Source organism: Chlamydotis macqueenii, chromosome 5, assembly GCF_036417535.1.
Source record: "Chlamydotis macqueenii isolate bChlMac1 chromosome 5, bChlMac1.mat, whole genome shotgun sequence".
Lineage (NCBI taxonomy): Eukaryota > Metazoa > Chordata > Aves > Otidiformes > Otididae > Chlamydotis > Chlamydotis macqueenii.
The window spans coordinates 24,853,195-24,877,532 of NC_141560.1; the positions used below are offsets into that span (position 1 = coordinate 24,853,195).

Here is a 24,338-nt window from a genome sequence, read left to right on the forward strand (position 1 = left end):
CCCGGGCCATGCAGCTGCCGGGAGGGGAGGAGCGGCCGGCGGCACCCCGGAGGGGTAGGGGGGGAGGCCTGGCAGCGCCGGCAGCCCCCGAGCGGGGCCGGGGCCGGCTGCCGCGCCGCTCGCCCGGGAGGGGCCTGACCGCGCTCCATGCCAGAAGGAGCCGCTCCCCGGCGGGGGAGCGCCCGCCCTCCGGTGCCCGGCGTTGCCTGAAGAGCCGCGGCAGCACCGGGGAGTGATTCGGCGGGGGGAGGAGAAGAGAAGGAAAAGAAATCAGATTGCCGACAGGATTAGGAAGGGGGGTGGGGAGGCCAAGTCCTCTCCCACCCACCCCCCCGCCCCGCACACACTTGTGAAGCTTTTCAGAGTTATCCTTCAGCATCAGTGGCACCGGCGGGCGGGCTCGGGGGAGCAGCGGCACCGGAACGTGCTCGGCAAACTGCAAGAGAGATCAGAGGGAGCGGAGCGGCCCGGCCCCGGCCCGCGCTTCCCGCCTGCCGCATTTCATACAGTATTCTCTTTTTTTTTTAAAAAAAAAAAAAAGTCCCTGCTCCTCTCGCTTTCTCGAGGAAGGACGGGTTTTGTAGCGTTGCGGGCGGGCTGCCTGCCCCGGGCGTGCGAGGTGGGGCGGGAGGGAGGGAAGGAGGGGGGAAGAGATGCCCGTGATGCGAGGGAAGGTCGTGCTCATCCTCGGCTTCGTCTTTCTGACAACTTTCCTGGCTGCCGTCCGAGGGCTGCCCGTCAGGAAACCGCGCAGCACCGGCCCGAAGGAGCGAAGCTCCAAGCTGGCGGAGGTAAGGCAGCCTTTTGTGGGAGGATGAGGGAGCCTCTCCCCGGCCCGGGACGGCTGAGGGGGGCGGGGGGGGCTCCTCGGGGGGCGGCTGTGCGTCGCCGGAGGCGGCAGCATCCAACACGTGTCCCCGCGGCCAGGCCGCCCGCAGCCCCGCGTGGAAACGCAGCAGCGCGGAGAGGGGGAAGCGGGGTTTCGTACCTCCCCTCTTCTGGGCTGTTTCTCCACTCACTGAGGGGCAGAGCCCCTTCCCGGCCTCCGGGTTTTCGGGTCTTTCGGCTCAGGTCTTTGCATCTCACAGAGGCTGCAGGAAAGGGGCTGGCTGAGGTGCTTTGAGATCGGGGCCGAGTGCCGTCACCCGGTGCCCGGGAAGATCCGTTGCTTCCAGAGGGCAGCAGCCCTCGTAGGAGAGTGGAGTCTGGCCGCGACCCGACCTGCAGTAAAATGAGCAAGGCTGGTGGCTTGCCATGAACTCCGAAACTCTGCTACTATGAAAATAAGACCGTGAGGGATTTCAGCCCCAAGCTCTCCTTCCCGTTGGGACGACCCTGGGGCAGATTCCAGAATGGTCACGCTCCGTTCTCATCCCGGTGGCCTGCACCCCGTCCAGCATCCTCCGGGCATTCGGCCTCGGGAGTGCCCACAGGCTGGGGGAGGATGAGGGCGTCGTGGGGCTGTGCCTCTCACTCCTCTGATAGCCAAATCCTGGCCAGTGCCGGCTTCAGAGCATGGATCGTGGAAGGGGAAACTTCATCAGGCAGGGAGGGACTGGTCAGACTGGGAACCAGCTGATGGAACCTGATGGGAATGACAGGAAGGGAATGAGGAAGAAACAAACTACCAGGAGGGCAGGGAGAAGGGTTTGAAGAAGACAGACAGACAACTGAACCGTTAAAACAAGCTGTTTCCACCTTAAAACTGTTCTCTGGTGAAAAAGTCGTTCAGGCAGCAGCAAAATACCCTTTTGGAGAATGCTACTGCTAAAAGTGGGTGAAAGGAATAAGTGGGAAAAGTGGTGATAGGAGGAGGTGGAGCAGGGCAGGGCGAGAGCAGCTCAGCCCTTGCTGGCCGTACACAGCCGCATGGGAAGCAGCAGGTTTGATCTGCAGCATCAGACTGGCAGAGGTGCTGAGTGATAGGAATACACCTTCGTGCCAGTCACTGACAAAACACGGCGCTGATCTGCAGAGGAGTCATGCCGGCAGCTCATGTCGGATGCACTAAACTCCATTCCAGCGTGACATCCAAGGAACAAGTGTGAAGAAGGAATTTGCTGCACGGAAAGCCTGGCCAATGGGCAAGAGAGGGCACAGGCTGCATCCAGCCGGTACCACCAGCCTGGTAATGGTTTTGACTGGAGCATGGACCGAGCAAATGCACACAAATGCTGGGGATGTTACCTGCTGTAGCACTGGTAATACCGTGCTGGTGCTGTACTTTGGTTGTGAAACTTCAAGCATAGACTTAGATGCCGGTTCGCTCGACAGACAAATGCTAGACAGAGTGTGGTCGGGCTCTGGCTGCAGAGCGAGTAGGGAGTTGTGCTTGAAATCCAGGAAAGTATTGCAGCCCTGTGGCAGGGGGCATAGGATAGGGATGAACTGCATGCTAGGAAGCTGTGCAGGTCCCCACCACAGGACCCTGCAGCCCAATCTCGGGCTCCTTTTTATCTGACGTCTAAAATACATCAGGAAGCGGGGCAAGCTCCTGTCAGTCCCAGTCTGTGAATGGCTGTGAATGGAGAGCGTTGTGCGGCCAGCCAAAGATCACATACGGCACTTACACAGCGCAGCCTCTGTCCCTGGGACCTGTGCTTCTCGCAGAAATACAAACATCGGAGAAGTTTATAGGCAAAGGTTTGAGGGTGGAGGTTCGGAGCGAGGAGGAAGATGAAGAATGGATTCCTCTGGAGGTCTGTTGGTGCTGCCGTGCACACCCCGCGTCCCTCGGGGTACTGGCTGCACAGCTCGCACGGCAGGGAGAAGGCGGTGGGTATTGGCGTGTATCTTCTAGCCGCGTTTTGGGAGGAAATCCTCTGTTTCTGGTGCATGCAGGGGAGAACTTGGAGTAGTCATGCCCGGCTGTTTGAACTAAAGCAGAGAGCACAAGCACAGCAGTATGGTGGTTAAAAAAAAAAAATCCAGAGTGATTTTGGGTCATACGCACAGATGGTTCCTGTTGCAGCGCTGATAGGTCCTGTCTCTATGGCAGCAGGGCAGCCACAGCTCGAGTATTGGTTACACTATGGGTAATGCCCTACAGATGTGGGTAGAACGAAGGGGGCCGGGATGAGAAAAATAGAAATGAAGGAGCAGAACAGATACACAACCAAAACCCTTAAACAATTCTATAACTTGGACTTATTTTAATTTAACAGCTATATTTGAAGCCAACATTTTTCCTCGGTTTATAATTGAATGGGAATTTTTATAATCTGTTCTGAGCCTCAGAGATGCACTTCTATAATAAGCTAATGTAGAAAAATTAAAATCATTAAGGTTTTCAGTATATTTTTTAGTTAGAAAGTCTTTCTTTTGCAGGAAGGATGGAGGGAACACATGCTTTATCTTTGGGCAATAGCCTTATTGGTATGTCCCAAAGTCCTGTTCCTCAGTCAGGATCCCCTAGTTCCAGCCATTACCGAAAGAACAAGCACTTGCGTTTACATTTTCTCAGCTGTGTTACTCTGCAGAAAAGCTTTGCCTGAGTTACACTGAGCCCAGCGTAAGCAACAGATGTAGTGAGAACATTTTCTATTTCTTCAGTCTATTTGACTGGAAGTTGAAAAGGCAGAATACTTTCTTTCCAAACTGTGACTTGAATCTAAGAAAATAAGATACCTGCTCATTCAGAGGCTTTCTGGCAATGTTTGGGAAGGTGAGTGGGCTCCGAAGCAGCAGGCAGGTGTACAGCAGGGTTTTCAGAAGCTCTTTTGCAGGCTGGATGCATCACACTGACGTGGGCAGAAATGTGACAGGTCCAAGCACTGACCTGTGCCAGCAACTCTTCAAATTCGGGTAACTGAATACTTGGAAGAGTTTGTGTCCTTTGTGGAGACAAGGGACAGCTCAATCACATTGCTTAATGCATTGTTTATTTATGAAGTCAGGGGGTTTAAATGCAAAATATGTTTTGATAAACTCACTGGATTTCAAAATATTGGCTTTGAGCATTGTTGATAGATGTTTGGATTCTTTCCGACTGATACCAATCAGTTCCGGTGCTCTTCCAGTAAACAGAAAATAGCGAATGTTCTAACACGCTAGAAATGTGTACGTTGGAAGGGATTAGATCTGTGTGAACCGACACGACCACTTCAATAACTGTGTGTAGAAATAATAGTACCAGCAGTGATGGTGATGGGGGTGTTGGTAGTGAGCATCCCGGCAGTGTCAGGGTGCGGCAGAGCAAACCAGCAGTCTTTTGTGGAGGGTCCAAGCTGCCCAGCCCAGCTCCGGTGGGCTTGGTGGGTGCTCCTTCACCAGAAGGAATCACCCTGAGAGAGGGGGCCAAGGGTGATGGCAGCAAGCTCCCCACGGCACCTGGGGGTGTTACTGGGGGGCTGGGACAGGGGCAGGGTGACAGTCCCGGCTGGAGCTTGCCTTGGAGTTGCCCTGGCCTGAGCAAAGCAAATCTGGCATCTGTGATAAGAGATAACGGAGGGCAACAAAAGAAATGCCAAGCGTTAGCATAAGGGCTGTAGTTGGCTGCAAATCAGTGGGTTTGTACGGCACCTGGCTCCAGGCCCCTGAGAAATACGGAAAGGAATAACAACAGTGCGTATTATTTACTGGTTACATCAGGCCCCGAGAGCAGCGATGGGAAACTGTGTTTAAGACTGAGGGTCTGCAGCAGGATGTTTTGCTTGCCAATTAAAAATCGTTGTTGACAGTCTTGATTTAAATCCACCTGCCCTGTGCATAGGGAGTCTGAGTGCAGAGGAGAGATTTAAGAATTAAATGTGTGGCAGTGAGGTGATGCCTGGCTGGAGTTACCAGCAAGCAGAGAGTAAAGGAGCTCCAAGGTGATGTGGCGTGGCCGTAACTAGGGTGAAAGGGAAATACCAGCTGGGCTTGAGTGTAGTTTGTCAGGAGACTGCATAATCAGGGTAGGCCTGTCATTTGGGAGCCCTAAGGTAGCCTCCACGCACTGCCTGAGGAGACCGCTGGAGTGATGGGCTGGCAGGGGCCCGGGGGTGGCTCCTGCCGGAGTCTCCCAGGTGCCTCCCCCCAGCGCTTGGTCCCCCTTGCCTCCCTCAGGCCTGTGTGGCCGAGAGGAGGATCTCGCTTTCCCCTGAGCCATCTCGCCCTGCTGCGAGCCTGCCCTGTGTTGTCACCCGTGTCTGCCCTGCGTGGGGGCACCTCACCACGCTGCAGCCCCGCTGGAGGGCTCAGCCGGGGTGCGAGGGGGTGGCCAGGAGGGTGCTGGCTGCCTGCACAGATCCCCTGGCCACTGCCGGCTGTGTCAGTAGCAGAGTCATTTTGCCTGCGGATGTGCTTTTTACCTTTTCATTTCTTCAGCAATTAAGCGTTCTTGTCCCTGGCTTTGTCCTTGGCGGAGGTCGGATTTGTGGGTACAAAACGTGCACTGAAGCATCCTTCCGCTCTGAAAGGGGCTCTTTGTGCGCAGGGAGGTACTTCGCCCTTTGTAGCAGATTTCCTTTTGAGAAGTGCCAAATTATCTTAGTCAACACAGTTGAAAACCCTCCCGCCCTGGGGCTGAGGCAGGAGCAGAAACAAAGGAGAGCCGGGTGTAGGGAAGCTGCCCAACAAGGGGGCTTCTTCCCTTTTCACTGGGCAAACAGGTCTGCTGTTCCCATTGACACAATCAAAGGGGTTCCTGTAAAAGGCACATGTAAGGGGAAGAGATTAGGCATAAATCGCTCCACAGGGCATTGCCCAGCCCTCTCTCTGCGTTCCCAAAAGTGTCTGGCTCCTGCAGACCTTATCCTTAAAGACAGGTGGGCTGGGGGACTTATACTGCCTCCAGCCATGGTCCCTCCAAGCCCAGCGAGGTGATGGAGGGAGTGTGCTGGGGATTAATTCCTGCTTTCCTCTTCTCAGTGTTTTAGGGGTAGGGAGTGCAAACCTCCTCGGCTGCAGGTTGGTTTAGTCTCCAGGGGAAGGATACAGCTTCAAAGCGAACAAAATGCAGTAGATTGCTGCCTTCTGCTGGTCCTCAGTGCTGCTGGATGGGCACAAGGTGAGGAACCAGCTGCAGATGGCCAGGAAGCACCCGTGCGTGCAGGGAAGAGGTGGTGAGGCATTAGTTTATCTTGGGTTAGGAGCTGTTGGTTGTCCCAGTCTGCCAGGACCTTATCTAGCACGCAGGACTTGGGGTACGAGGCAGGGCTGGGAATGTGCCCTCAGCCAAGGGAGCCTCCATCACGCAGGGCACAGCAGAAGGCTGGTACATGGTATGGTTACAGTGCCCTTCAGGTGAACCTCTTTGCCTTCCTGGGACGTCCTTTCTTCCCCACCACTTCCATGCTCCCTCCTGTTGTACCCCTGCCTTCCCCTTCAGCTGCCGCAGCCACCAGAATCCCAGGGGAGGCCAGCTGTGCCGTGCCTGCAGCACCTTCAGCGAGACAAGGTGTTGTACAGATGCCTTCACCTCTGCTGTTCGCCCTTACCCCTTCCCCTCAGGGGATACTGCGGTTGTGTGACATAGTTAAGCTGACTGCTCCTTAAAAATCAAAGATCCCCGTTAGGGCAGCATCTAGCTCTTCTCTTCTGAGGTGTATCTGCAGGGCTGCCCGCCTTGTGCCTCCAGCGCAGGAGATGCAGGGCTGCCCAGAGGTGCTGTGGGCATCTCAGAGATTACACCTTGGCTCTTGCACGTCTGTGCCCACACTGGGAAACCAGTCCTGGAGTTAGAGCTGAGTCTTGCTGGGAAATGACTGGCCAAAGAGAAGAGGAGGGGTCAGCTGGGAGCTAAGATGCTGGGGAAGTGGGGCTCCCGTTTTGGATGTGCCCTAGCTTTGCTCTGACTTTGGACTTGCCTCTGCAGCCCTGCAAGCCTCAGGCTCCTATCTGGTGGGGGAAAAAAAAATAATTATTTTTTGGAGAGGCACTTAGAAGTAGGAGGGACTGTCCTGGTTTCTCTACCCCAAGGCCCTTTCTCCACCCCACACTGATGTGTGGGAGTCATTAAATCCTGCCACTGGGCTGGGGAGGGGAGCCCAGCTCGCCCGTGGGCTGGGGAGCTGCAGCCAAGCACCTGGGGCAGGGGCTGGTGGCTGAGCCACCCCAGCTTTGCCCCTTCGGGAAGCTGAGATGCAGAATCCCTGCCTGGGTCCCTTCCCATGCAGGGCTTGGAGATGCCCCCAGCCCAGCTCAGGTGCCTGTTTTTTCTGTTGTTGAAGGGATCCCCAATGGATTTGCATCCATTTGGTTGGCTGCCTTCCCTGCCCCACTGCCTGCGTGGGGGGAGCAGCTTGTGCACCCTGCGTGGGACAAGGGAAGCGGGTGTCCCCCACCGCAACCTCTTCTAGCAGGCTGGGGGAGCAGGGGGAGGCTGGTGTTGGTCTGGTCCCTCCAGTTTCTGCACTTGATTGGGTTTGTTTTTTTCCTTTTGCAGTTTTGTCGTGGCTGCGTCGGGGAAGGAAGCAGCAGCTGGAGCAGAGGGTTATGGTGCGCAGGCTAACAACTGTGGATCATTAGCTGGAACAAGTTAATGGTTACTGGAGCACATGGGGTTTAGAGCTGGAACAAGTTAACAGCAACTCAGTGCGATGCATTAAGAGCTTATGTGCATTACGGCTCAACTATGTTAACAGAAAACATGTGCCCTAGCAGGAGCTTTTGCCAGAGAGCACCAGAGGGTACGGATGTGTCTCTGCTCACCTCTCTGGGGGACCTCTCTGCGCAGGCCCTGCGGGGCCCTGCTCCCCTACCCACTGCTGTGCTGTCTCTGAGCAGCTCACAGCTGGCCAGGCCGCGGTAGAGGTCTCGGGGGTACCTTTCTCCGCAGGTGAGGGTGCCTTGCCACCGGCTGGGCTCCTTCACCTGTCAAGGGTGGGCCCTTGGACCTGTGCACTTGGGAAGAGTCTCTGGTGTAAGGACAGCACTGGTTGCTGTGCTGCGACATGTCAGTGGCGCTTACCAGATGCCCCAGCTTCCCCAGTTTCCCCACTGCAAGGCCTGTGTGGTTCTTCTGCGTGGGAGGCAGGGCGGTCCCTCCTGGGTGGCAGGTGGGGAGGAGAAACTGAGCTGTGATGGACCTTCCTGGAAGCCTTCTCCAAGTATGACATGGTAGACCTGTGTCTATTCGTGGTCTTACCACAGGCTACCTGAGAGATGTGGGGCACACGATTTTCTTTGTCTGCAAAGTGGAGGTTTTATAGCATTTATCACAGTGTTAAAGAAGGAGAATATATTTATGGTAGAGAAGGACCTGTGTGTGACATTGAGGAGGGCAACAGCCAGGTGTGGTGAGAGGTGAGAAGCCACCAGGCTCCTACTTGTTCTCCTTGTGTCACAAGTGACCTGTGGAGTTGGCTGAGGATGCCTCAGGCAAGTTACTCATCTGCGTGCCCAAAGGAGAGCCAGCTGTGGTGAGAGGGGCTGGGCTGTGCCCATGGGGATGCGTGGTGAGGAGCACTGACAGCAGCCTGGCCGACCGCCCCAGTTTTGGTCTTGCACAAAGTCAACTGTGCCATGTCCTTGCTCCTTGCGGTGCTACTGCTTCTCTGTGCTGTGGTGTCTTCTGCTCCAGGGCTGGCTCTGCCTCAGGGGCAACAAAGGCACTGACCTTGGAAAGAGTTTTGAGATTACCGTTGTCACAATTGTGAGACATGAAAATAAATATAGACATGAAAATAAATGAGACGTGAGGAAGCCTTTGATGCTGCCTCCTGCAGCTCCCTACTCAAGACAGTTGGGATGAAGCTAGTTAGAAAAGAATGATTCCATATGATCTAAAGTATTTTGATAACTGTGTGAAAATTACAATCACGAGGGCGTAATAATTATCTACACAACTCACAGTTTGCTGCCAGCTCCTGCTGGTCTGTCATAAACAGGATCTGCCCACGCAAGCGTGATGACCAAGTGCCTTGTCTGTTCCACAAACACTTGCAGAACTCTCCTAAAACCTAAAGGGAGATGCTTGTGGCTTTGTTTTAAAAAAAAAACACAACCCAAAACCAGTACTCAAGTGCGAGTTGACCCTGAGGTGGACCAGTGAGTAGAGCACTTGGGAGACCATGGTCCTGCTCTTTATCTGTGCCACAGCCCCTTTGCAAGCAGGAGTGTAACCCAGGGCAGAAGAAGAGGGAGGCAGCTAGAGATGTCTACCACCTTAATGTACCTCTGGCAGATCTTCCAGAGCTCACTCATCAAAACCCTGAGTGATGGCTTCTGCTAAACCACCTGCCCATAAGTCTAAAGGTGGTGTGTCTGATTGTTGGGATTGTGGCTCAGGATGTCTTACAGACAGTAACAGGAACTGCGTAGCATCTTCTCCTTCCCCATTTTCTGCTAGGTACCCACCCAGCTCTTGACACCTCTAGAAGCACGCTGTGCTTTGGCACGGTTCTGGGAAATCTGTTAAGTGGGTGATGAGCTGATGGGTAGCAGAGGTCATTTGCCTGATGTGCATCCAGTGGATTGTCCATCTGGCTGAAAGACTCTGCCAGCGGATGGGTTATGTGCCGGTGGATGGGTTGGAGGATGAGATGGGAGGAACGAACTACAGCCCTCCAAAGGCTCAGCCAGCAGGGCTAGAAAAAAGCCCTTTCTTTGAGCAGTGTCTGTGGTGGGGTCATTAAGGAGAGAGCACCATCAGAACTATGGGAGGGAGGCAGTGTGGCACGCTGCATTTGTTCCTATTGATTACCCTGCTGTTCCACCTTCCTTTATTTTAAAGAGACTTAACAGTGTTACATGTTAGCACTGGAAAAAAACCTCCCCTTTTTCCCACTCCCACCAGCAAAAGCTGTCCTGAGGCCTTTCTGCAAACTACAGCCCCAGAGCTGCCCCCAGACAGGCTGGGCTTCCTTCTGAAGCAACCAACCAGCATCCTTCTGCTTCCATAGGTTTTTAATGAAACCCTGCACGGGAGTTGTTCCTGCTCAGTTTCAGTCCAAAGATAATTTTTTTTAAAGCTTTTGCTTTTTTTTTTTTTCAGATCTTTGCAGCTCATTTAGCTGAATATGGAAGGAAAAGTTTCATGGTAAAAAAAAAAAAATCAGATTTTTATTTTGTACTCAGCTAATTCATAAGTGGGTGGGCAAGTCTGCAACAAACTGCAGGACAGATTTCAAAATAATATTGTCAAGACCTTGCGGGAAAGAGTAGGAAGATGCATGTGTAGACTCAGCTCTATTCAGGAGAAGATCAATAGTTCTTCAGGTGGGTTCTTGTTTCAGTTCAGCGTGGTAAAACTGTTCAAAGGAAACTTAACACAAGCAGTAATGATTAAGCAACAAAACCCACCATTCCTTATAATTATATCCCAGCGCGACACCGGCCTTTAGCAAATACGTCATTTTCTTCACTGCAGTGTTAACAAGCCCAAAGCACAGTCTGAGCGTTGCCTCTGATCTGACTCCCGTGTGCACACGTTTCTTTGGTTCAAGCTGAATGAGTTTATGCACTCGCTAATTGGCTCGGGATAGGTGTGGGTGGAAGCTGCATCCTCTGTGCTTGTCCTATGCTGGGGTCTCGCTTGCCGCACGCCCCTCATGCACAGGCTGATGCACAGGCTCCAGCAGTGTTTCCCTCCCTAGGGAGTTACCTCAAGTGTAGTTGGCTTGGGCTTCACCCAGTGATGAGGAGCAGCTCTGCTCAGCAATGTATGCAGTTACAAAGAGCACTGCCGGTGGGTTCAGTGGCAACTGGTAGTGTCTACGGGGATGCTGAGGAACATGCTGGAGGGACAAGTACCTGTGGTTGTGGTGGCACTGTGCTCTCCACTTCTGTGGTGTGGTGGCAAGTGTCCTTCCCCGGCGGCAGAAGGAGAAGGGAGCTGCTGATAACCAGCTCTGTGATGGTTTGCAGCCTTTCTCCTGCTCTCTGTGGATTTTTTACTCTAGACAGGCCAGCTCTTCTCTTCCCTTAGCTGATGCTCTGCAGTAGCTTAGCTCCAGGCTTGACAGCTTTATCCAGCTGTTCCCTCGGCAGGGCAGGGCAGAGGAGAGGGTGGGTGTCACGCAGGAGTGCAACCCTCCAGGGCAGCTGCCAGCAGCCCCTTGGTGACATGGAGAAGACACATCTGTCCATCAGGTTTGTGGTGCCATGGGTGCTCTGACCCAGAGGGAGCACTGGGCCTCATAGGACCTTGCTAAAATCCATGGCTCGATCGGCTGGGGCAGGGAAATGAGGGAGGGACATCTTCTGATTTTAACCCAGTGAGGCCTCAGAGCAATGCAGCCGTTAGCAGGAGGGAAGGGTTGAGTGGTACAGTGCAGTGATCGTCGGCTGAAGGACTGTGGTCTATCCAGGGCAGATACCCCTGGGGTTTGGGAGCCAAGGGAGCTCTCTCTTTGCCCTGTGACACTTTCGCAGCCAGTTCCCCTGGGGCAGTTTTACATTTTCCCTGTGGGAACAGTACTCTGAATTTCTTGAGCTTGTTTGGGCGTAAAATTTGAATTAGGCACTGAGTGTAAGTTTGGAGACTTGGAGTCTGTTCCTGGCTCGCTTGCTCTGTTGTCCTTGAGTGAGCTCGGATATTGTTGCTAGAGGAGACCTCGCTTTCCACGTGCGTTAAATTCGGGTTGCCTGTCAAATGAGCTTACCCAGCCCCATAAGCTTGTTGCGGATCAGGCAGGAGTGCCAGCTTTGCAGGGCTGCTGGCAGCCCCTTGTGCGGGGATTGCTTTGGGCACGTGCAGCTGGCAGCAAACCCTGCATCAGCGGGCAGTGTCATGCGGCCGGCACCCACACAGGGCCAGGTTTGCCTCCTGGGCCCCCCTTGCTGTTTCTGCTCCACATGAGCCCCTCCTTGCTCCCTGGGCAGAAGAGGAGACCTGGCAAGGGGCTGAGGCACCGGGATACAGGCTGGGGCAGAGCTGAGCATCCTTCCCATGGGTGCTTCCCAAAACCGCTGTGGGTTTGGATGGGGGCAGAGGGAGCTGGGAGGGGAAGGGGCAGAAAGAGGGGTCTGTTTGGTGCCAGCAGTGCCACAGGGACAGGGGCTGAGCCCCACAGGGCAGGGGGGGCCAGGCTCCCTCCTCCCCGCAGCCCTCTCTCCTCCGGGCCCATCTGGTGAAATCTGTCACTGGCCCTTCCCCGCGCCCAGCCCGACCTGGGCAGCAGCCAAGGGACCAGCAGCGTCCCCGCTGCTCCTCTCCCTCCCCCGGGAACGGGGCGGGGGGCGGTGTGGGGGCTTTGATGTGCGGGCACAGGGCTGGGGACTGGCTGTGTGCGCTCATGAGAGCCTGGCCGGGCTCCAGCTGCCTTTGAAGTGCTCCAGTGATCAGGATGAAAGGGAGGGGAGTCCTTCCCCAAACCATCTGGCTCTAATTGCAGGTAGAAATGCCTCTCCGCGTCCCTCCCCCCCCCGCCCCCACCGTGGGGAGGGGGCACGCTGCTCCCTTCGTTAATCCCGCGGCTCTCTGCTGGGCTGGCGCAAAGGGTGAGGGTTTGGGAACAAAAGGGGGGCTTCAGGCGGGCAGTCAGAATGGGCAGCCGCTGGCGGAGATGTGGGGGGTTCGGGCGGCCCCGCTCCCAGCCTCGAGTTGTGGGAGCCCCCGCGGGGGGCGCGGCTCGTGCTGCAGGGGGGCTTTGCCAGTTGTTCCCATCTCCAATTTCTTGGGCGCACTGGAGCCTGTTGGCCCTTTGACTCGCGCTCTTTTATGCCGGCGTGCGCCGAGCGCGAGGACGAGGAACGTGGGAAATCGGTGCGAGCCCGGCCGCTTGGCAGGGTTCGCTGGCCGCCTCCCCGCGCCCCGGCTGCCGTCCTGGCCAGGCTGCCTGCCTGCTCCCGGAGGGCAGGGTTGGCCACGAGGCCCCACATGCCGCCACAGCCGCAGTTAGAGCCATCGGGCACTGGCAAGTACGTTTTGTTGTCCTGTTTGGCTGGGCATCTTCCCTTTCCCAGGGAGATCAAGGTAGCTGGGTTGTATCTACCAGCAGTTTCTTTCCCTCCTTGTGGTAGCCTTTGGGCAGCGTCTGAAATCCCAGTTAAACCCACGTTGCTTGAAGTCGTTTTCCCTGAATCATTTGACCTGTGGCCAGCAGGTCGAGGGAGGTGATTCTGCCCCTCTACTCTGGTCGCGTGAGACCCCACCTGGAGTACTGCGTCCAGCTCTGGAGCCCCCAACATAAGAAGGACATGGACCAGTTGGAGAGAGTCCAGAGGAGGCCACAAAGATAATCAGAGGGCTGGAGCACCTCTGCTGTGAGGACAGGCTGAGGGAGTTGAGGTTGTTCAGCCTGGAGAGGAGAAGGCTCCAGGGAGTGGCCTTCCAGTACCTAAAGGGGGCCTACAGGAAAGACAGGGAGAAACTCTTCACCAGGGCCTGTTGTGATAGGACAAGGAGCAATGGTTTTAAACTAGAAGGAGGTAGATTCAGACTAGACATTAGGAAAAAAAATTTTACGATGAGGGTGGTAGAACACTGGAACAGGTTGCCCAGAGAGGTGGTGGATGCCCCATCCCTGGAAACATTCAAGGCCAGGTTGGACGGAGCTCTGAGCAACCTGATCTGGTTGGGGATGTGCCTGCTCCTTGCAGGGGGGTTGGACTAGATGACCTTTAAAGGTCCCTTCCAACCCAAACCATTCTATGATTCTAATACCAACACCATGGAATAATTTACTTAAGTGAGATTTTCCCCCTTGTCATAAAGCCCTTGTTATAAACTTTTAGTATAAATAGATAAAATTATTAGACATGAGTTCTGGTAACTCTGAGCAGAAGCAGCCCTTTTTGTTACTGATCTCCGAGGACCAAGCAATGGCCAAAAAGGGAGAGCAAGAAGCAGAAAGCCAGGTGAGGTGGGCAATGGGACAGCAGAGGGGTGCAGAGATGGTTGTTGCAGGGATGGGAAGCACCAGCCTGAGTAGACCTGTAGGTTGTTCAGGTGCCATGGGGCTGAGCCCTGGCATGGGGCCACTGGGTATTAACCTGATTAATTAATATGTTAATTCCTGTGCTAATGCTGCAGTAAGGTGGGGTGGAGGAACTGTTTGGTGCTGGAGACCAGACCCCGCTTTGCTGGGCAGCAGTTTGCTCCCTGCACAGCCACCCTTGGGCGATGTCCTCACCGCCTCTTCCCTCTCCAGGTCTCTGCCTCATCCAACCTCCATTCTGCAGGGAATGAGGAGCTGCCGCCATCGGGCAAGGCACGAGGGCTGAGGCAGAGCGGGCAGGCTGGCCCACGGCGGCACAGGCACTGGGGGATGGCTCAGCAGGCTGCCAGGAGCCCGGCAATGCCGCAGCCCAGCAGTGCTGGCCGGGAGGAGAGCCTGCCCTTCGTGCTGGACCTGAAGAGCTTGCCGGGGCTGGCCAACGTGGACCTGAGCGCCCAGAACCCCAACATCCAGGTGGGGAGCAGGTCTGGGTGGGCTGTGGGGAGATGTAGGTGAGGACTGCATGTGCTCCCCAGCCTCATTTGGTTCCCTAAGAGGAAAGATCTCGTGAACGGAGTCTGTGTGACTGCTGTCGTTTGTCTTCTTGGTGACTACCAGATGCAAAAAGCTGGCACAGACAAGCTCCTTGCCAGAGGAATTTGCTCATGGCCTTTTCCCTGCCCCTGCACAGCCCCTCTCCGTAGAGCAGGAGCAAATTCTCCTACAGGGATGACCTCTCAATTTCTAAGAGTGGTGTTTTGGGCCCTGAGGCCCCCCTGCGCCTCCTGCTGTGCCCCTGCTCGGTCTCACCAGATGAGGCGAGACCTCCTGCGCTCATCATATGGTCCTGTAGCCCAAAGCATCTCTGGCCTCTCAGGCTGGGAACCAGTGCAGGGGCTGGTAGGTCTGTCCAGGGCTGTGCCCCGGCTCACTGCTCTGCCTCATATCTGGCCTCCAGGTGACCATCGAAGTGGTGGATGATCCTCAGGCTGAGATGGAGATGGACTTGTTGAAGGAGACAAGCAATGACTGGTCCCTGACGTCCTCTGAGTGGCTGTCCCACAAGGACCTCTTCTGGCCCCTCTTCTGGGAATACACTGACCCCGCTGAGGAAGAGGAGGAGGAGGAGGAGGAAGAGGAGGAGGAGGAGGAGGAAGAGGATGACAACTTGGATGTAGGGGACAAGGAGGTGGAAGAGGAGGAGGAGGAGGAAGATTACACAGCAGAGTATGAGGAGGAGGAGTCCATGCTCAGTGGAGTGGGAGGTGACTGGGACCAACGATGGCCTGGGCGAAAGAACTGGATCTTTAAGGAAAAATATAATTACGGTGAGTCCTCTTGGGCACACACAGGTGCCCTGCAGGCTGGCACTACCCTCCCCTGCCCTGCCTGACCCACAGCCCTGTCTTGATGCAAGGGGAGCAGCCCTGCACCAGAGATCACAGCACGCTGGTACTCAGCTCCCACTTAAAAACTAAGCAAGCATGCTGAGGAGCAAGGCCAGCGCCCAGCTGGGGCTGCCAGCGGTCAGACGCGCCAGCATCCCAGCAGGAATTGTCCTTGCAAATCAGACTGGAGTGTGGACTCTACCAAAGGCATGCTCGAATGAGAAATACGGTCTAAATGTTTAATGGCAAGTGCTGCTGCTATTGACTCAGGTCCCTCCAGTGACACCAGTGCCAGAAGCCTTTGCCACAGACCTGGGCACAGGTTGTGGGCAGTGGTGCCTGTTTGAGTCAGTACAACCATGAGCAGAGCTGTGAGAATAAGAGCCTTTGCTCAGGGGCTGCTTCCCTGGGGTTGCCCGCAAGGACAGGGTTGGTCCTTGGCATCCCAGGGTCAGAGCAGAGCTGAGGGAGGTCCTGGGTGGCTGCTGGCTCCCCTCCTGCTGAGGCTTTGCTGAGGTCCACCACTCTCTGCCTCTCCTCTGCCATGAACAGACTATGAAGATGAGGAGGAGTGGAGCCCGTGGTCCCCTTGCAGCATCACCTGTGGCAGTGGCAACCAGAAGAGGACCCGGTCCTGTGGCTATGCCTGCACAGCAACAGAGTCAAGGACGTGTGACCTGCCACGCTGCCCTGGTGAGCCCTCAGCCATACCAGTGCTTGGGCAATATCTGACCCTGATGTGGGCTAGTTCCCCCCCACTGCAGGGTGAGCATTGCTCATGCTTCAAGAACTAGTTGTGTTTAATGTGAACCGAGGTAACAATCACAGGCGTTTTTTTTCCACAAAGAAGCTCTGATGGGGGCTTCATGGCTCCCCAGGCAGTTACATAGTGCCCAAGGGTGGCAGAGCTGGCGTCCAGCTCAGTGTGCGACTCCTTGCACCTCTCTCACATGGAGCTTGAAATCCTCCCCTAAGGCATATTGAGAGCCGGCGCCATCCACTGGGATTTGTGTAACCCACAGCCTTGGGCAGGTTTCTCCTGCGTGTCTTGCTGCTGGCCCTTTCTTCCCAGCACAGGGCTGTGTCGCCAAAGCAGTGGTGGGAGAGGGGGTGGAAGATGGATGATGTCTGGTGCCAGTACAGAGGAAAAAAAACACCACTCCTCCTGGTATTCAACCTAGCTCTTTGTATTTTTTTTTTCTCTCTCAAGGAGCAGAGGGGGAAATGGTCTTCCCCACAGAGGAGACGCCTCTCAGAAGTGACAACACCACAGAGCTGTTCAACTCAGGTCAGCCTCTGCCTTGCACTGGGGGCTTTAGTGCCAGACCCCACGGGGGGTGTAGCTGGCTGGTGGGGAGGGCTCTGCCAAGGGTGTGCAGACCACTGCCACTTGCAGGCTTTGGCAGCTGTGCTGGAAAACGCAGTTCCTCCCACAGCCCGGGTACAACACGGTCCTGCTCTATGGGGCAGTGGCTGAGGCCAGCCTGCCGCATGACCTCTCCCACCCATCCCTATAGTGACTGGGTGCCCTGAGCAGAGCCCCTGCGAGGGACAGCTCTGCCCCAGTATGAAACTCCTTCCCTCTGTCACTGCCTTGGAGATGGAGCCTGGCTCCAGCTTGTCCCAGAAGCCTGGCTGCTCCTGCCTGGCAATCCTAGGCTCTGCTGGTGGTGCTGGTGAGGCCGTGGGCAAACAGCAGCTGGGTAAAGCGGGATGCGGGCTGCGTGTGCCCTCACCCTTTTGGTGCCCTCCTCCCCAGAGGTGGACAGCTGTGAGAAGTGGCTGAACTGCAAGAGCGACTTCCTCACCAAGTACCTGAGCAAGGTGCTGACGGACCTGCCCAGCTGCCCGTGCTCCTACCCGCTGGAGGCCGTCTACAGTGCCGTCAACCTGCGGGATGAGCGGCAGGGCAAGAGCTTCCGATGGCGGGATGCCAGTGGCCCCAAGGAGCGCCTGGACATCTACAAGCCGACAGCACGCTTCTGCCTGCGCTCCATGCTTTCCCTTGACAGCACCACCCTGGCTGCCCAGCACTGCTGCTACGACGAGCACACCCGCCTCATCACACGCGGCAAGGGGGCTGGCGTCCCCAACCTTATCAGCACTGAGTTCTCCCCGGAGCTGCACTACAAGGTGGACATGCTGCCCTGGATCCTCTGCAAGGGCGACTGGAGCCGCTACCACGCCGTCCGGCCCCCCAACAACGGGCGGCAGTGTGCTGAAAACCCCACCGAGGAGGAGTACCTCTCCCAGCTGCAGGAGGCCAAGGAGTACTAGCTGCAGCCACACTCAGAGGAGCCATGGCCACTGCCAGCTCCCACCTCAGCCCATCCTGGCGAAGCCCTGGCTCTGCTCACGGGCTCCTCGCTGGCACCGAGCAGAGCAGGAAGGATGCACCATCCATCTCAGCCCCTCGGAGGGGTGCCTTAGCCCCCCTTGGATTTCCGAGGATGCTGGAGTTTATCGCAGTGCAATCCCTGCCATAGCACCTGGGGCTGTCCCGCACCCCAGGGTACCCGAGCTGGCGCACGGGGAGCCGCAGGGAATGGGAGGCATAAAGGGAACGGAGACCTGCTCTCATCTGCATTTATTCTCCATGATCTCTCAATGCAACCTGAAAGCTGTGTCTGCAGGGTGAAGTGGCCTGGGCTCCTGCTGGCTTCACGCCGCATCTGAGGAGTCGGCCTGCTGCAGGCAGAGCTGCCTGCTCTTGCCTGTACACCTGCCCCAGCACATGCTGGTCTGCTTCTGAAAATGGGAATGGGTCCTCCTGGGGAGGGCCAGGGCTGTCCCGGCCATGCGTACAGAGCGAGGCCTCCCGTCCCCTTGGGTTTTTGCGTGCGTGGTTGGGAAGGAGCAGGGAGAGGCCTAGCAGGGTTTTGCAGGTCTAGGGGGTGTGTGGGACAGGAGACTGGCTGCCTGGGCTCCCTTGGCAAGATTGCCTTGCCACCACGGTTTTGTCTGCAAAAGAGAACCCTGAGTACCAAAGCCAGACATGGGTGGACCTCAGAGGAGGTCAGCACTGGTGGGACACCACTGGTGTGCATTTCAGCTCCTCTGCCTCAGTGCTTGGGGGAGCGGGGTGGCAGCACCCATGCAAGTCCCACCACCAGCCCACCTCCACACCTCGGCTCCCCAGCTGCTCCCCAGCGGTTTTAGTGCTCAGGAGCATGTGTGACATGGCCCTGCTGGAAGTCCTGTGTTTCCCACCCACAGCCCTGCCAGGCAGCTTGGCCACTGCTTGCGCCATTGCTGGAGAGGAGCAAAAAGCACTGAGCCAAATTCTCCATGAGGATGGCAACGAGTCAGGCACCACCGGGAGCACCCACTGTTGCCCCTCTTTGCTCTGCTGCTAGCCTTGGGCTCTGCTCCGTGCTGTGTCTGCCCAGGTCCACAGCGAGAGGCAGCCCAGAGAAAGCAAGTCATGCGTGCACTGCTCAGGCTCACTGCCTGGACAGGCTTGCACCTGTGGCTCCAAAGGAGGAGGACACACACATGCTAATAGTGTCAGTACCTGGTGTCTACCGATCATGGATCATGATGCTCCTCATTGGCACTTTGGTCTTGCCTGGATTTTATTCAGCTTTTCAAAGGTCCATGGCAGCTTCTCCCAGTGTATTTTGGAGCTCACAAGTTTCCTGCAGAGAAACTAGGCTGAGCACCTTTATCCCTGGACATTCAGTCATTGAACCTGGCAGAAACTGTCCATAGCTTTTATTTAGCAAATTTTATGCATCAGAGGAAATAAAAGAGCAAGTCAAGCAGATGTAAAGAAGAATGGAGTAATTTCTAGACTGGAGGTTTCACCCCAAGGCTATTGGCTACTCCATGTTTTTCAGCAGGATGCTGTTGGACAAAAAAAAAATCTGTCTGGGTGCAGAAGTCATTGGTTGACTGTCCTGTGCTAGGTCTGTTGTTGCAGGAGCTTTCTCCAGGGACAGTGAATATCCACGGTCTGATAGATCTTTGGGGAGTCTTTCTGGGAGTGTCTCATATATGTTGAGTGTATGTTGATCCTTTTGCCTTGGTTACTGATAGAATATTGCATCCTTGGCCATCAGTACCTCAGACTTCATTGTTGGTAAAACAAAAGTATTAACAAAGTTATCACTGAATTATTCTTATTTAACTATTATTCCACACTCATATCCCCAGACTCCAGTTATGGATGCTATCAAAACATAGGCAGACACCATCCGTTTCGGAACAGGCGTGCAGTCTGAAATGACCAGTGTTATGTAAAGAGTGAGAAGGAAGACAAGAACCAGATAATCATGGATGGAGACCCAGACCCTGGTAAATTTTCAAGTTTTAGTTATTCTCTAGCCAAAATGGTCATTTGCTTACTAGTTTCTGGTAAAGAGGTAGATCTTAAAGAGGTGGTCAAGAGCAGGTGACAGTGACCTGATGGCTTGGTTCTGGGAGCCTGGGATGTGTGCAGGGAGGGTCAGCAACAGACATGGAGGTGATTGCATGGGAAGCAGACAAACTGAGCAGCCGAGGCCACGGAAGGATGAATTTGTTACCTTCTGTCATTCAGCAGAGGATCTTCTTATTTCCTCTCCCGTATTATATGTCATCATTAACATCAGCAGGCTCTCAGAGGAGCTTATTTACTATCAGTGCACAGACTTAGAACAGCCTCCTGTTAAATGTGCCTAGTGTCCGGAACTGGACTCACATGGAAGCAGGACCTCTGCAAATGGCCTTTCTTGAAGGAAATTTTCAGTAGCTCAGCCAATTTGTTTGTTAAACTGGCTGCTCTCTGAGGAAGTGCTCTTATAAGGACTGTTACCTATGATTTGCACTCTCCTCCTCTTTATACTGGGTATGTCAACCAATCTGACCCCCCAAAAAGAAACTGTAATCTCTGTAATAAATGGCGTTGCCGTCCATGGGCAAGTAGAAAAATTTCTTGCATTGAGTCCCCCCACCTAAAAGCTGGTTGAAAGCCGAGTGCTGTCCTGCCTCACTGCCTCTATGATTTGGATGATACAGGCCTGAAGTGGAGCATGAGAAACAAGAAACAGTGTTGTTACTCACATAAGCACCTTACAGACTGGGAGGCTTTGCAAGGCACCATGAGAAAAGTAGACATTAAGCAAGCGTTTATTTTTATATCCCATTGAAGATTTTGTCCAGCCCACTGCTATTTAAGTGATGAATCTCTAAGCTTCCATTCCTTAAGTTTATTGTGTTTTTTATATATAATATATATAAAATGGCTTTTATTCTTACAAAATTTCATAGAGAATAATTCTTTATTCTTATGCTGCAATAAAGCACTTTATATATATATATATACGTGTTGCTGATGTTGTTCAGTTGGGACTAAAGCGGATGTTACTGGTTTTTTTTGGTTGAGAGGGACGGCACCATGTTGAAAGCTACGTATCTTGGGTCCCCAGCCCCAGCTGTACTGCAGAGACCCTGGTGGGTTTGGTTCCTTCCCTTAGCATTTTCATTTGGTGGTGTCTGGCTGCAAGAATCACGGCTAACAGAGACTATCCAGCGCCCACCACCACAGCCATGGGATATGTGAAGTTCTGCTCACTGGGAAGGAAGCCTCCTACAAGACGACCATCAGGGTCAGTGCTGAGAAGCACTGCCTGTGCCTCAGCCCTGACCCCAGGTTTTATTCCATGCTCAGCCTGGCCAGAGCTGGGTACCGGCCGACCTCACACCAGTACGCTGCTTTAAGCAGGTGTTGAGCATGGGAGTGGGTGAAAAAAACCCGAATAAAAACCAAAAAAACCAAACCAGCATCATCCCAGCTGTAAACCTCCAGAGCCAACAGCTAATGATAGCAGGGGGATTTGCAAAGCTTTCCAGGGATCACAACTGTCTGTTGCCATTAATTTGCTGTGCAAATCATGACCACTTCCAAGCTCTTGCTCTTTCCAGCTGTTTTCCCTCCTTCTCTCTTGCTCCTTTTGCTTTGTGCTGGCTGCACATCTGTCAAGGGTTATCTGCTGCTCCAGCGCAGGGCTCTGCTCCGCAGCTGCCTGGCGCCATTGCTGACCCCTGCCTGGGGGGAGCAGATGACTCCTCTCAGTCAAGGATGCTCTGAGCTTCCCGCTGGTCTTCTGAAACCTCAAAAACATTGTTGCATGGAGCCCAAGCCAGGGGGAGCAGGCTGAGCTCCGGTCTGCAGGAAAAGCAGCGCAGAGAAAATCACTGTTTTCCTGGCAGGGCAGTCAGCAGTTACTGCTGTGTGTATAACATGCCTTTAGCCTGTGCAACAAGGTCCTTGCTCTGCTGGATGCTGAGCCCTGCTCCGAAATCCCACAGCCAGAGGATGGAAGCAGGAAGCATTGCTGCCTTAATTCTGCAGGTGCTCAAGACCTGGAGATGTGACCTGAAACCACAGACTGAGTCTGTGGCAGAGTCTCGAGCTGCACCTCTGCCCGCTGCTTTGAACACAAGACTTCTTGACCAGTTCAGTTGTCTCGGTTTTCCAGCCTGGACTGGAGCTTCGCGTGGCTCAGCTGTACCAGTTCCCTGGTATCTGACTTGCAGCTGAGTGAGTTTGTACACAGAAGGAGCCGTGCCCAGATTTTGCTAGGCACAATGGCCAGCATGTGCTTGTCCCTACTGACCTCCCCTTTTGGCCCCAGAGGAGTCAGGAGCAAGCTGTGCAAAGAGCTTTTCACTGTGAATGACACGTTGAAGGCATGGGTGTGCAGTCAGCTGCCTGGGGTCCAGCAGGGTGAGTGCAGCCCATCTCTCCAGGATGAACGTGAGATTTCATAGAAACATATTTACAGCAACAGAGATCCCATTAGCGGTCTGCCTTTTTCCAGGGCTCCTGCTCCAAGAATCTGCTTCTTGGAAAGCACACAAAAAGCCCAGCTAGGCTCAGAAGGAGCAGCTTTGGGACGAGAAGACAGAGTTTGGCCAAAGCCTGTGGAGCAGACCTGAACTGCAAGGCCTGGCCTTAGCCTAGGAAAGAGCAAAGTGTGGTTGTGATGGTTTGAGGACCTTGATTTAAAACTGAAGCTCTGGAGAGGAAAAAAACCCCACAGCCTTCCAGGCACCCCTGTTCCTGGTCTGTAAAGGAACCCACCCCACTGTGTGGCCACATCAGCCTTCCAGGCTGGGTGTGCTGGTGGCACAGCATGGCATGCAGCCACCAATTTCTCTGTGGGAGAGTTAAAAAAACAAACAAACAAAAAAAAAAAAAAAACAAACCCCACACACTAGCTGCAGTTTTTCAGCAGTAGCCTTGGTGACCGCAGTGTGAATACTGGGCGAACAGGAGCTTGTGGCAAGAACTGGTCTGCTGGGCTTTACCTTCAACCTGAGTGCGGAGAATCACCCACAGCGGGTCCCCAGCACCCTGCTGAGCCCATCCTCTGATCCACTTTCACTGACGCCATGCGGAGGGATCCCAAAATCGCACAAGGGTAGCCCTGCCTGATGTGTCTACTGGATGGGATTCACTCCCTCCATCCCCACAGAGGATGGACCCACATGTTTGCAGTCAGGAAAGGAATGTCTCACCCTCCTTCCCTGCCATGCAGCCACCAGCTGCCCCTCGGAAATGCCTGAGGGGAGCCCAGCTGGCGGGGCCTGGCCCCTGCTTTGTTCCACGTCCTTGCAAGCATGTCAGCTATTCTTCTCTCACTGCATGGGATCCCGGCGGTAGGGATCACAGCCCCGCACAGCTTGACCATCACACACGGGCCAGGGGCCGCAGCAGAGCCCATCCACCAGCCAGCATCCCCTGCCCCAACCCCAGCTGGGCTTCTCTGTGCTGTGGGAGCTGAGCAGCAGCAGCGGGCAGGGTGGCTGTGAGGTTTCCAAAGAGCCAGGAGAAAGTCCCCCTCGCCAGGCATCACAGCCTTCACAGAGAGGGATATATCACAGAAAACGGATTTAGACAGGATCTTGAGAAACCCATCATGGGGACATGGGCAAATCATTCCTCACTGACAGGTCTCACTCTCTCCTGGGCTTCAAGCTCTTGAGCGATGGAGATGCCACAGTAACTGTCAGCTTTACTGTTCTTACAGGGAGAAATGTTTTCCTAGCAGCCAATCTAAATCCTTCCTGCTTTATTTTAAGCCCACTGCATCCTATCTGCAGTGGTCACAGAGAGTATATTATTGCCTCATTTGCTTCTACCTCTCATATATTTCAGAATTTTATCATTGCGCTCCCTATTTCCCTCCTTCTCCACCATCTTCTCTGTACTAAACAAATGCAATTCTTTCAGGCTTTCCTTAGAAGCTCTACTTGTAGACCTCTAGTTGGTCCCATTGCCCACCACTGGGCTTGCTCCAAGTAATTCACATCTTTCTTGAAGTCTGGAGCCCAAAACTGAAACTATGGGGTCTTATCTGGGGCTTTCTTAATGCTATACAGAAAGATTTCTTCACAAGACCTACAAACTCCAGCCCATCCAGGCAGTTTTTGTTCTCTTCCATGTTTTAAATTTATGTTTGAAAATTCACCATAACTTGCCCAGCTTAAACTTCTTTTACAGATATGCTGCCAAGCCTGTTGCTTCCCCTCTTGTACACGTTACTGGTGGTTTCTGCCTTGGTGTAAAGCGTTGTGATTCAGTGAGGGCAAGTATACGTTTTTTGGTTTTTTTTTTCCTCCTGGATTACTTTTCCACTTGGTCAAGATTGTTTTCAATCCTAACCTTGTCTTCTAAGGGTTTTACAGCTCCAGTAGTGATGTAAATTATTTTGGACTACTAAGTTATCAACTATATTATTATTATAACTATGTGTTATAATTATAATTATAATTATAATTATAACAATTATAAGCATTGCCTAACGTCTCAATAAAGCCCAGATATTCTGACAAAGAAAGAAAGGCATCAGGCTGACTCGATATGAGTTGTGCTTGATGTAGTCATGATATAGGCATGCTGGTCATTACTTTTTACTAATTAGCTGGATATTTACAGGTTACTGACTGCATTTTTCAGTATTTTTTCATGAAGTGATATTACAAACTTATATCTAATTCATTTGGCCCTCAGCTCTTGCTCTTCCTTCCTCCCTCTCCCCAGCCCCATTCCTCATTGAATTCTGAAAGATCGCTCCACTTTCCTAAGTCAGTCTTCCAGGATAAACTGTGTCAGGCCCTGTCATGCTGCAAACATCCAACTACTTTCACTTTGGCTTTTTAA

General features: G+C 54.0%; 2 protein-coding genes across 3 annotated transcripts in view; one reads left to right on the forward strand and one right to left on the reverse strand.

Annotated features, from left to right (window-relative positions):
* Positions 1 to 24,338, reverse strand: part of GSTZ1 (glutathione S-transferase zeta 1) — a 106,949-nt gene that overhangs the window by 2,944 nt on the left and 79,667 nt on the right. The window contains exon 11 of one of the 2 annotated variants that reach the window (XR_015258736.1): positions 20,927 to 20,945. The exons of the other annotated variant lie outside the window; for it this stretch is intronic. The gene's annotated coding sequence lies outside the window, so the exon portion shown is untranslated. Of the gene's footprint in view, positions 1 to 20,926; positions 20,946 to 24,338 lie in introns of those variants that run through there. 2 annotated transcript variants of the gene reach the window in all.
* On the forward strand, positions 654 to 17,467 carry ISM2 (isthmin 2). The gene is made up of 6 exons (XM_086749498.1): positions 654 to 791; positions 14,016 to 14,276; positions 14,761 to 15,130; positions 15,743 to 15,883; positions 16,401 to 16,478; positions 16,950 to 17,467. The coding sequence occupies exons 1-6, from the start codon at positions 654 to 656 to the stop codon at positions 17,465 to 17,467; spliced, it is 1,506 nt and encodes a 501-aa protein (XP_086605624.1).

Excerpts from the sequence above, each read along its gene's own strand:
- ISM2 (XM_086749498.1), top strand. The coding sequence starts at position 654 with ATGCCCGTGATGCGAGGGAAGGTCGTGCTCATCCTCGGCTTCGTCTTT. Across the intron at positions 14,277-14,760 it reads CCCAGAACCCCAACATCCAG|GTGACCATCGAAGTGGTGGA; the intron begins GTGGGGAGCAGG and ends TCTGGCCTCCAG. Across the intron at positions 15,884-16,400 it reads TGACCTGCCACGCTGCCCTG|GAGCAGAGGGGGAAATGGTC; the intron begins GTGAGCCCTCAG and ends TTCTCTCTCAAG.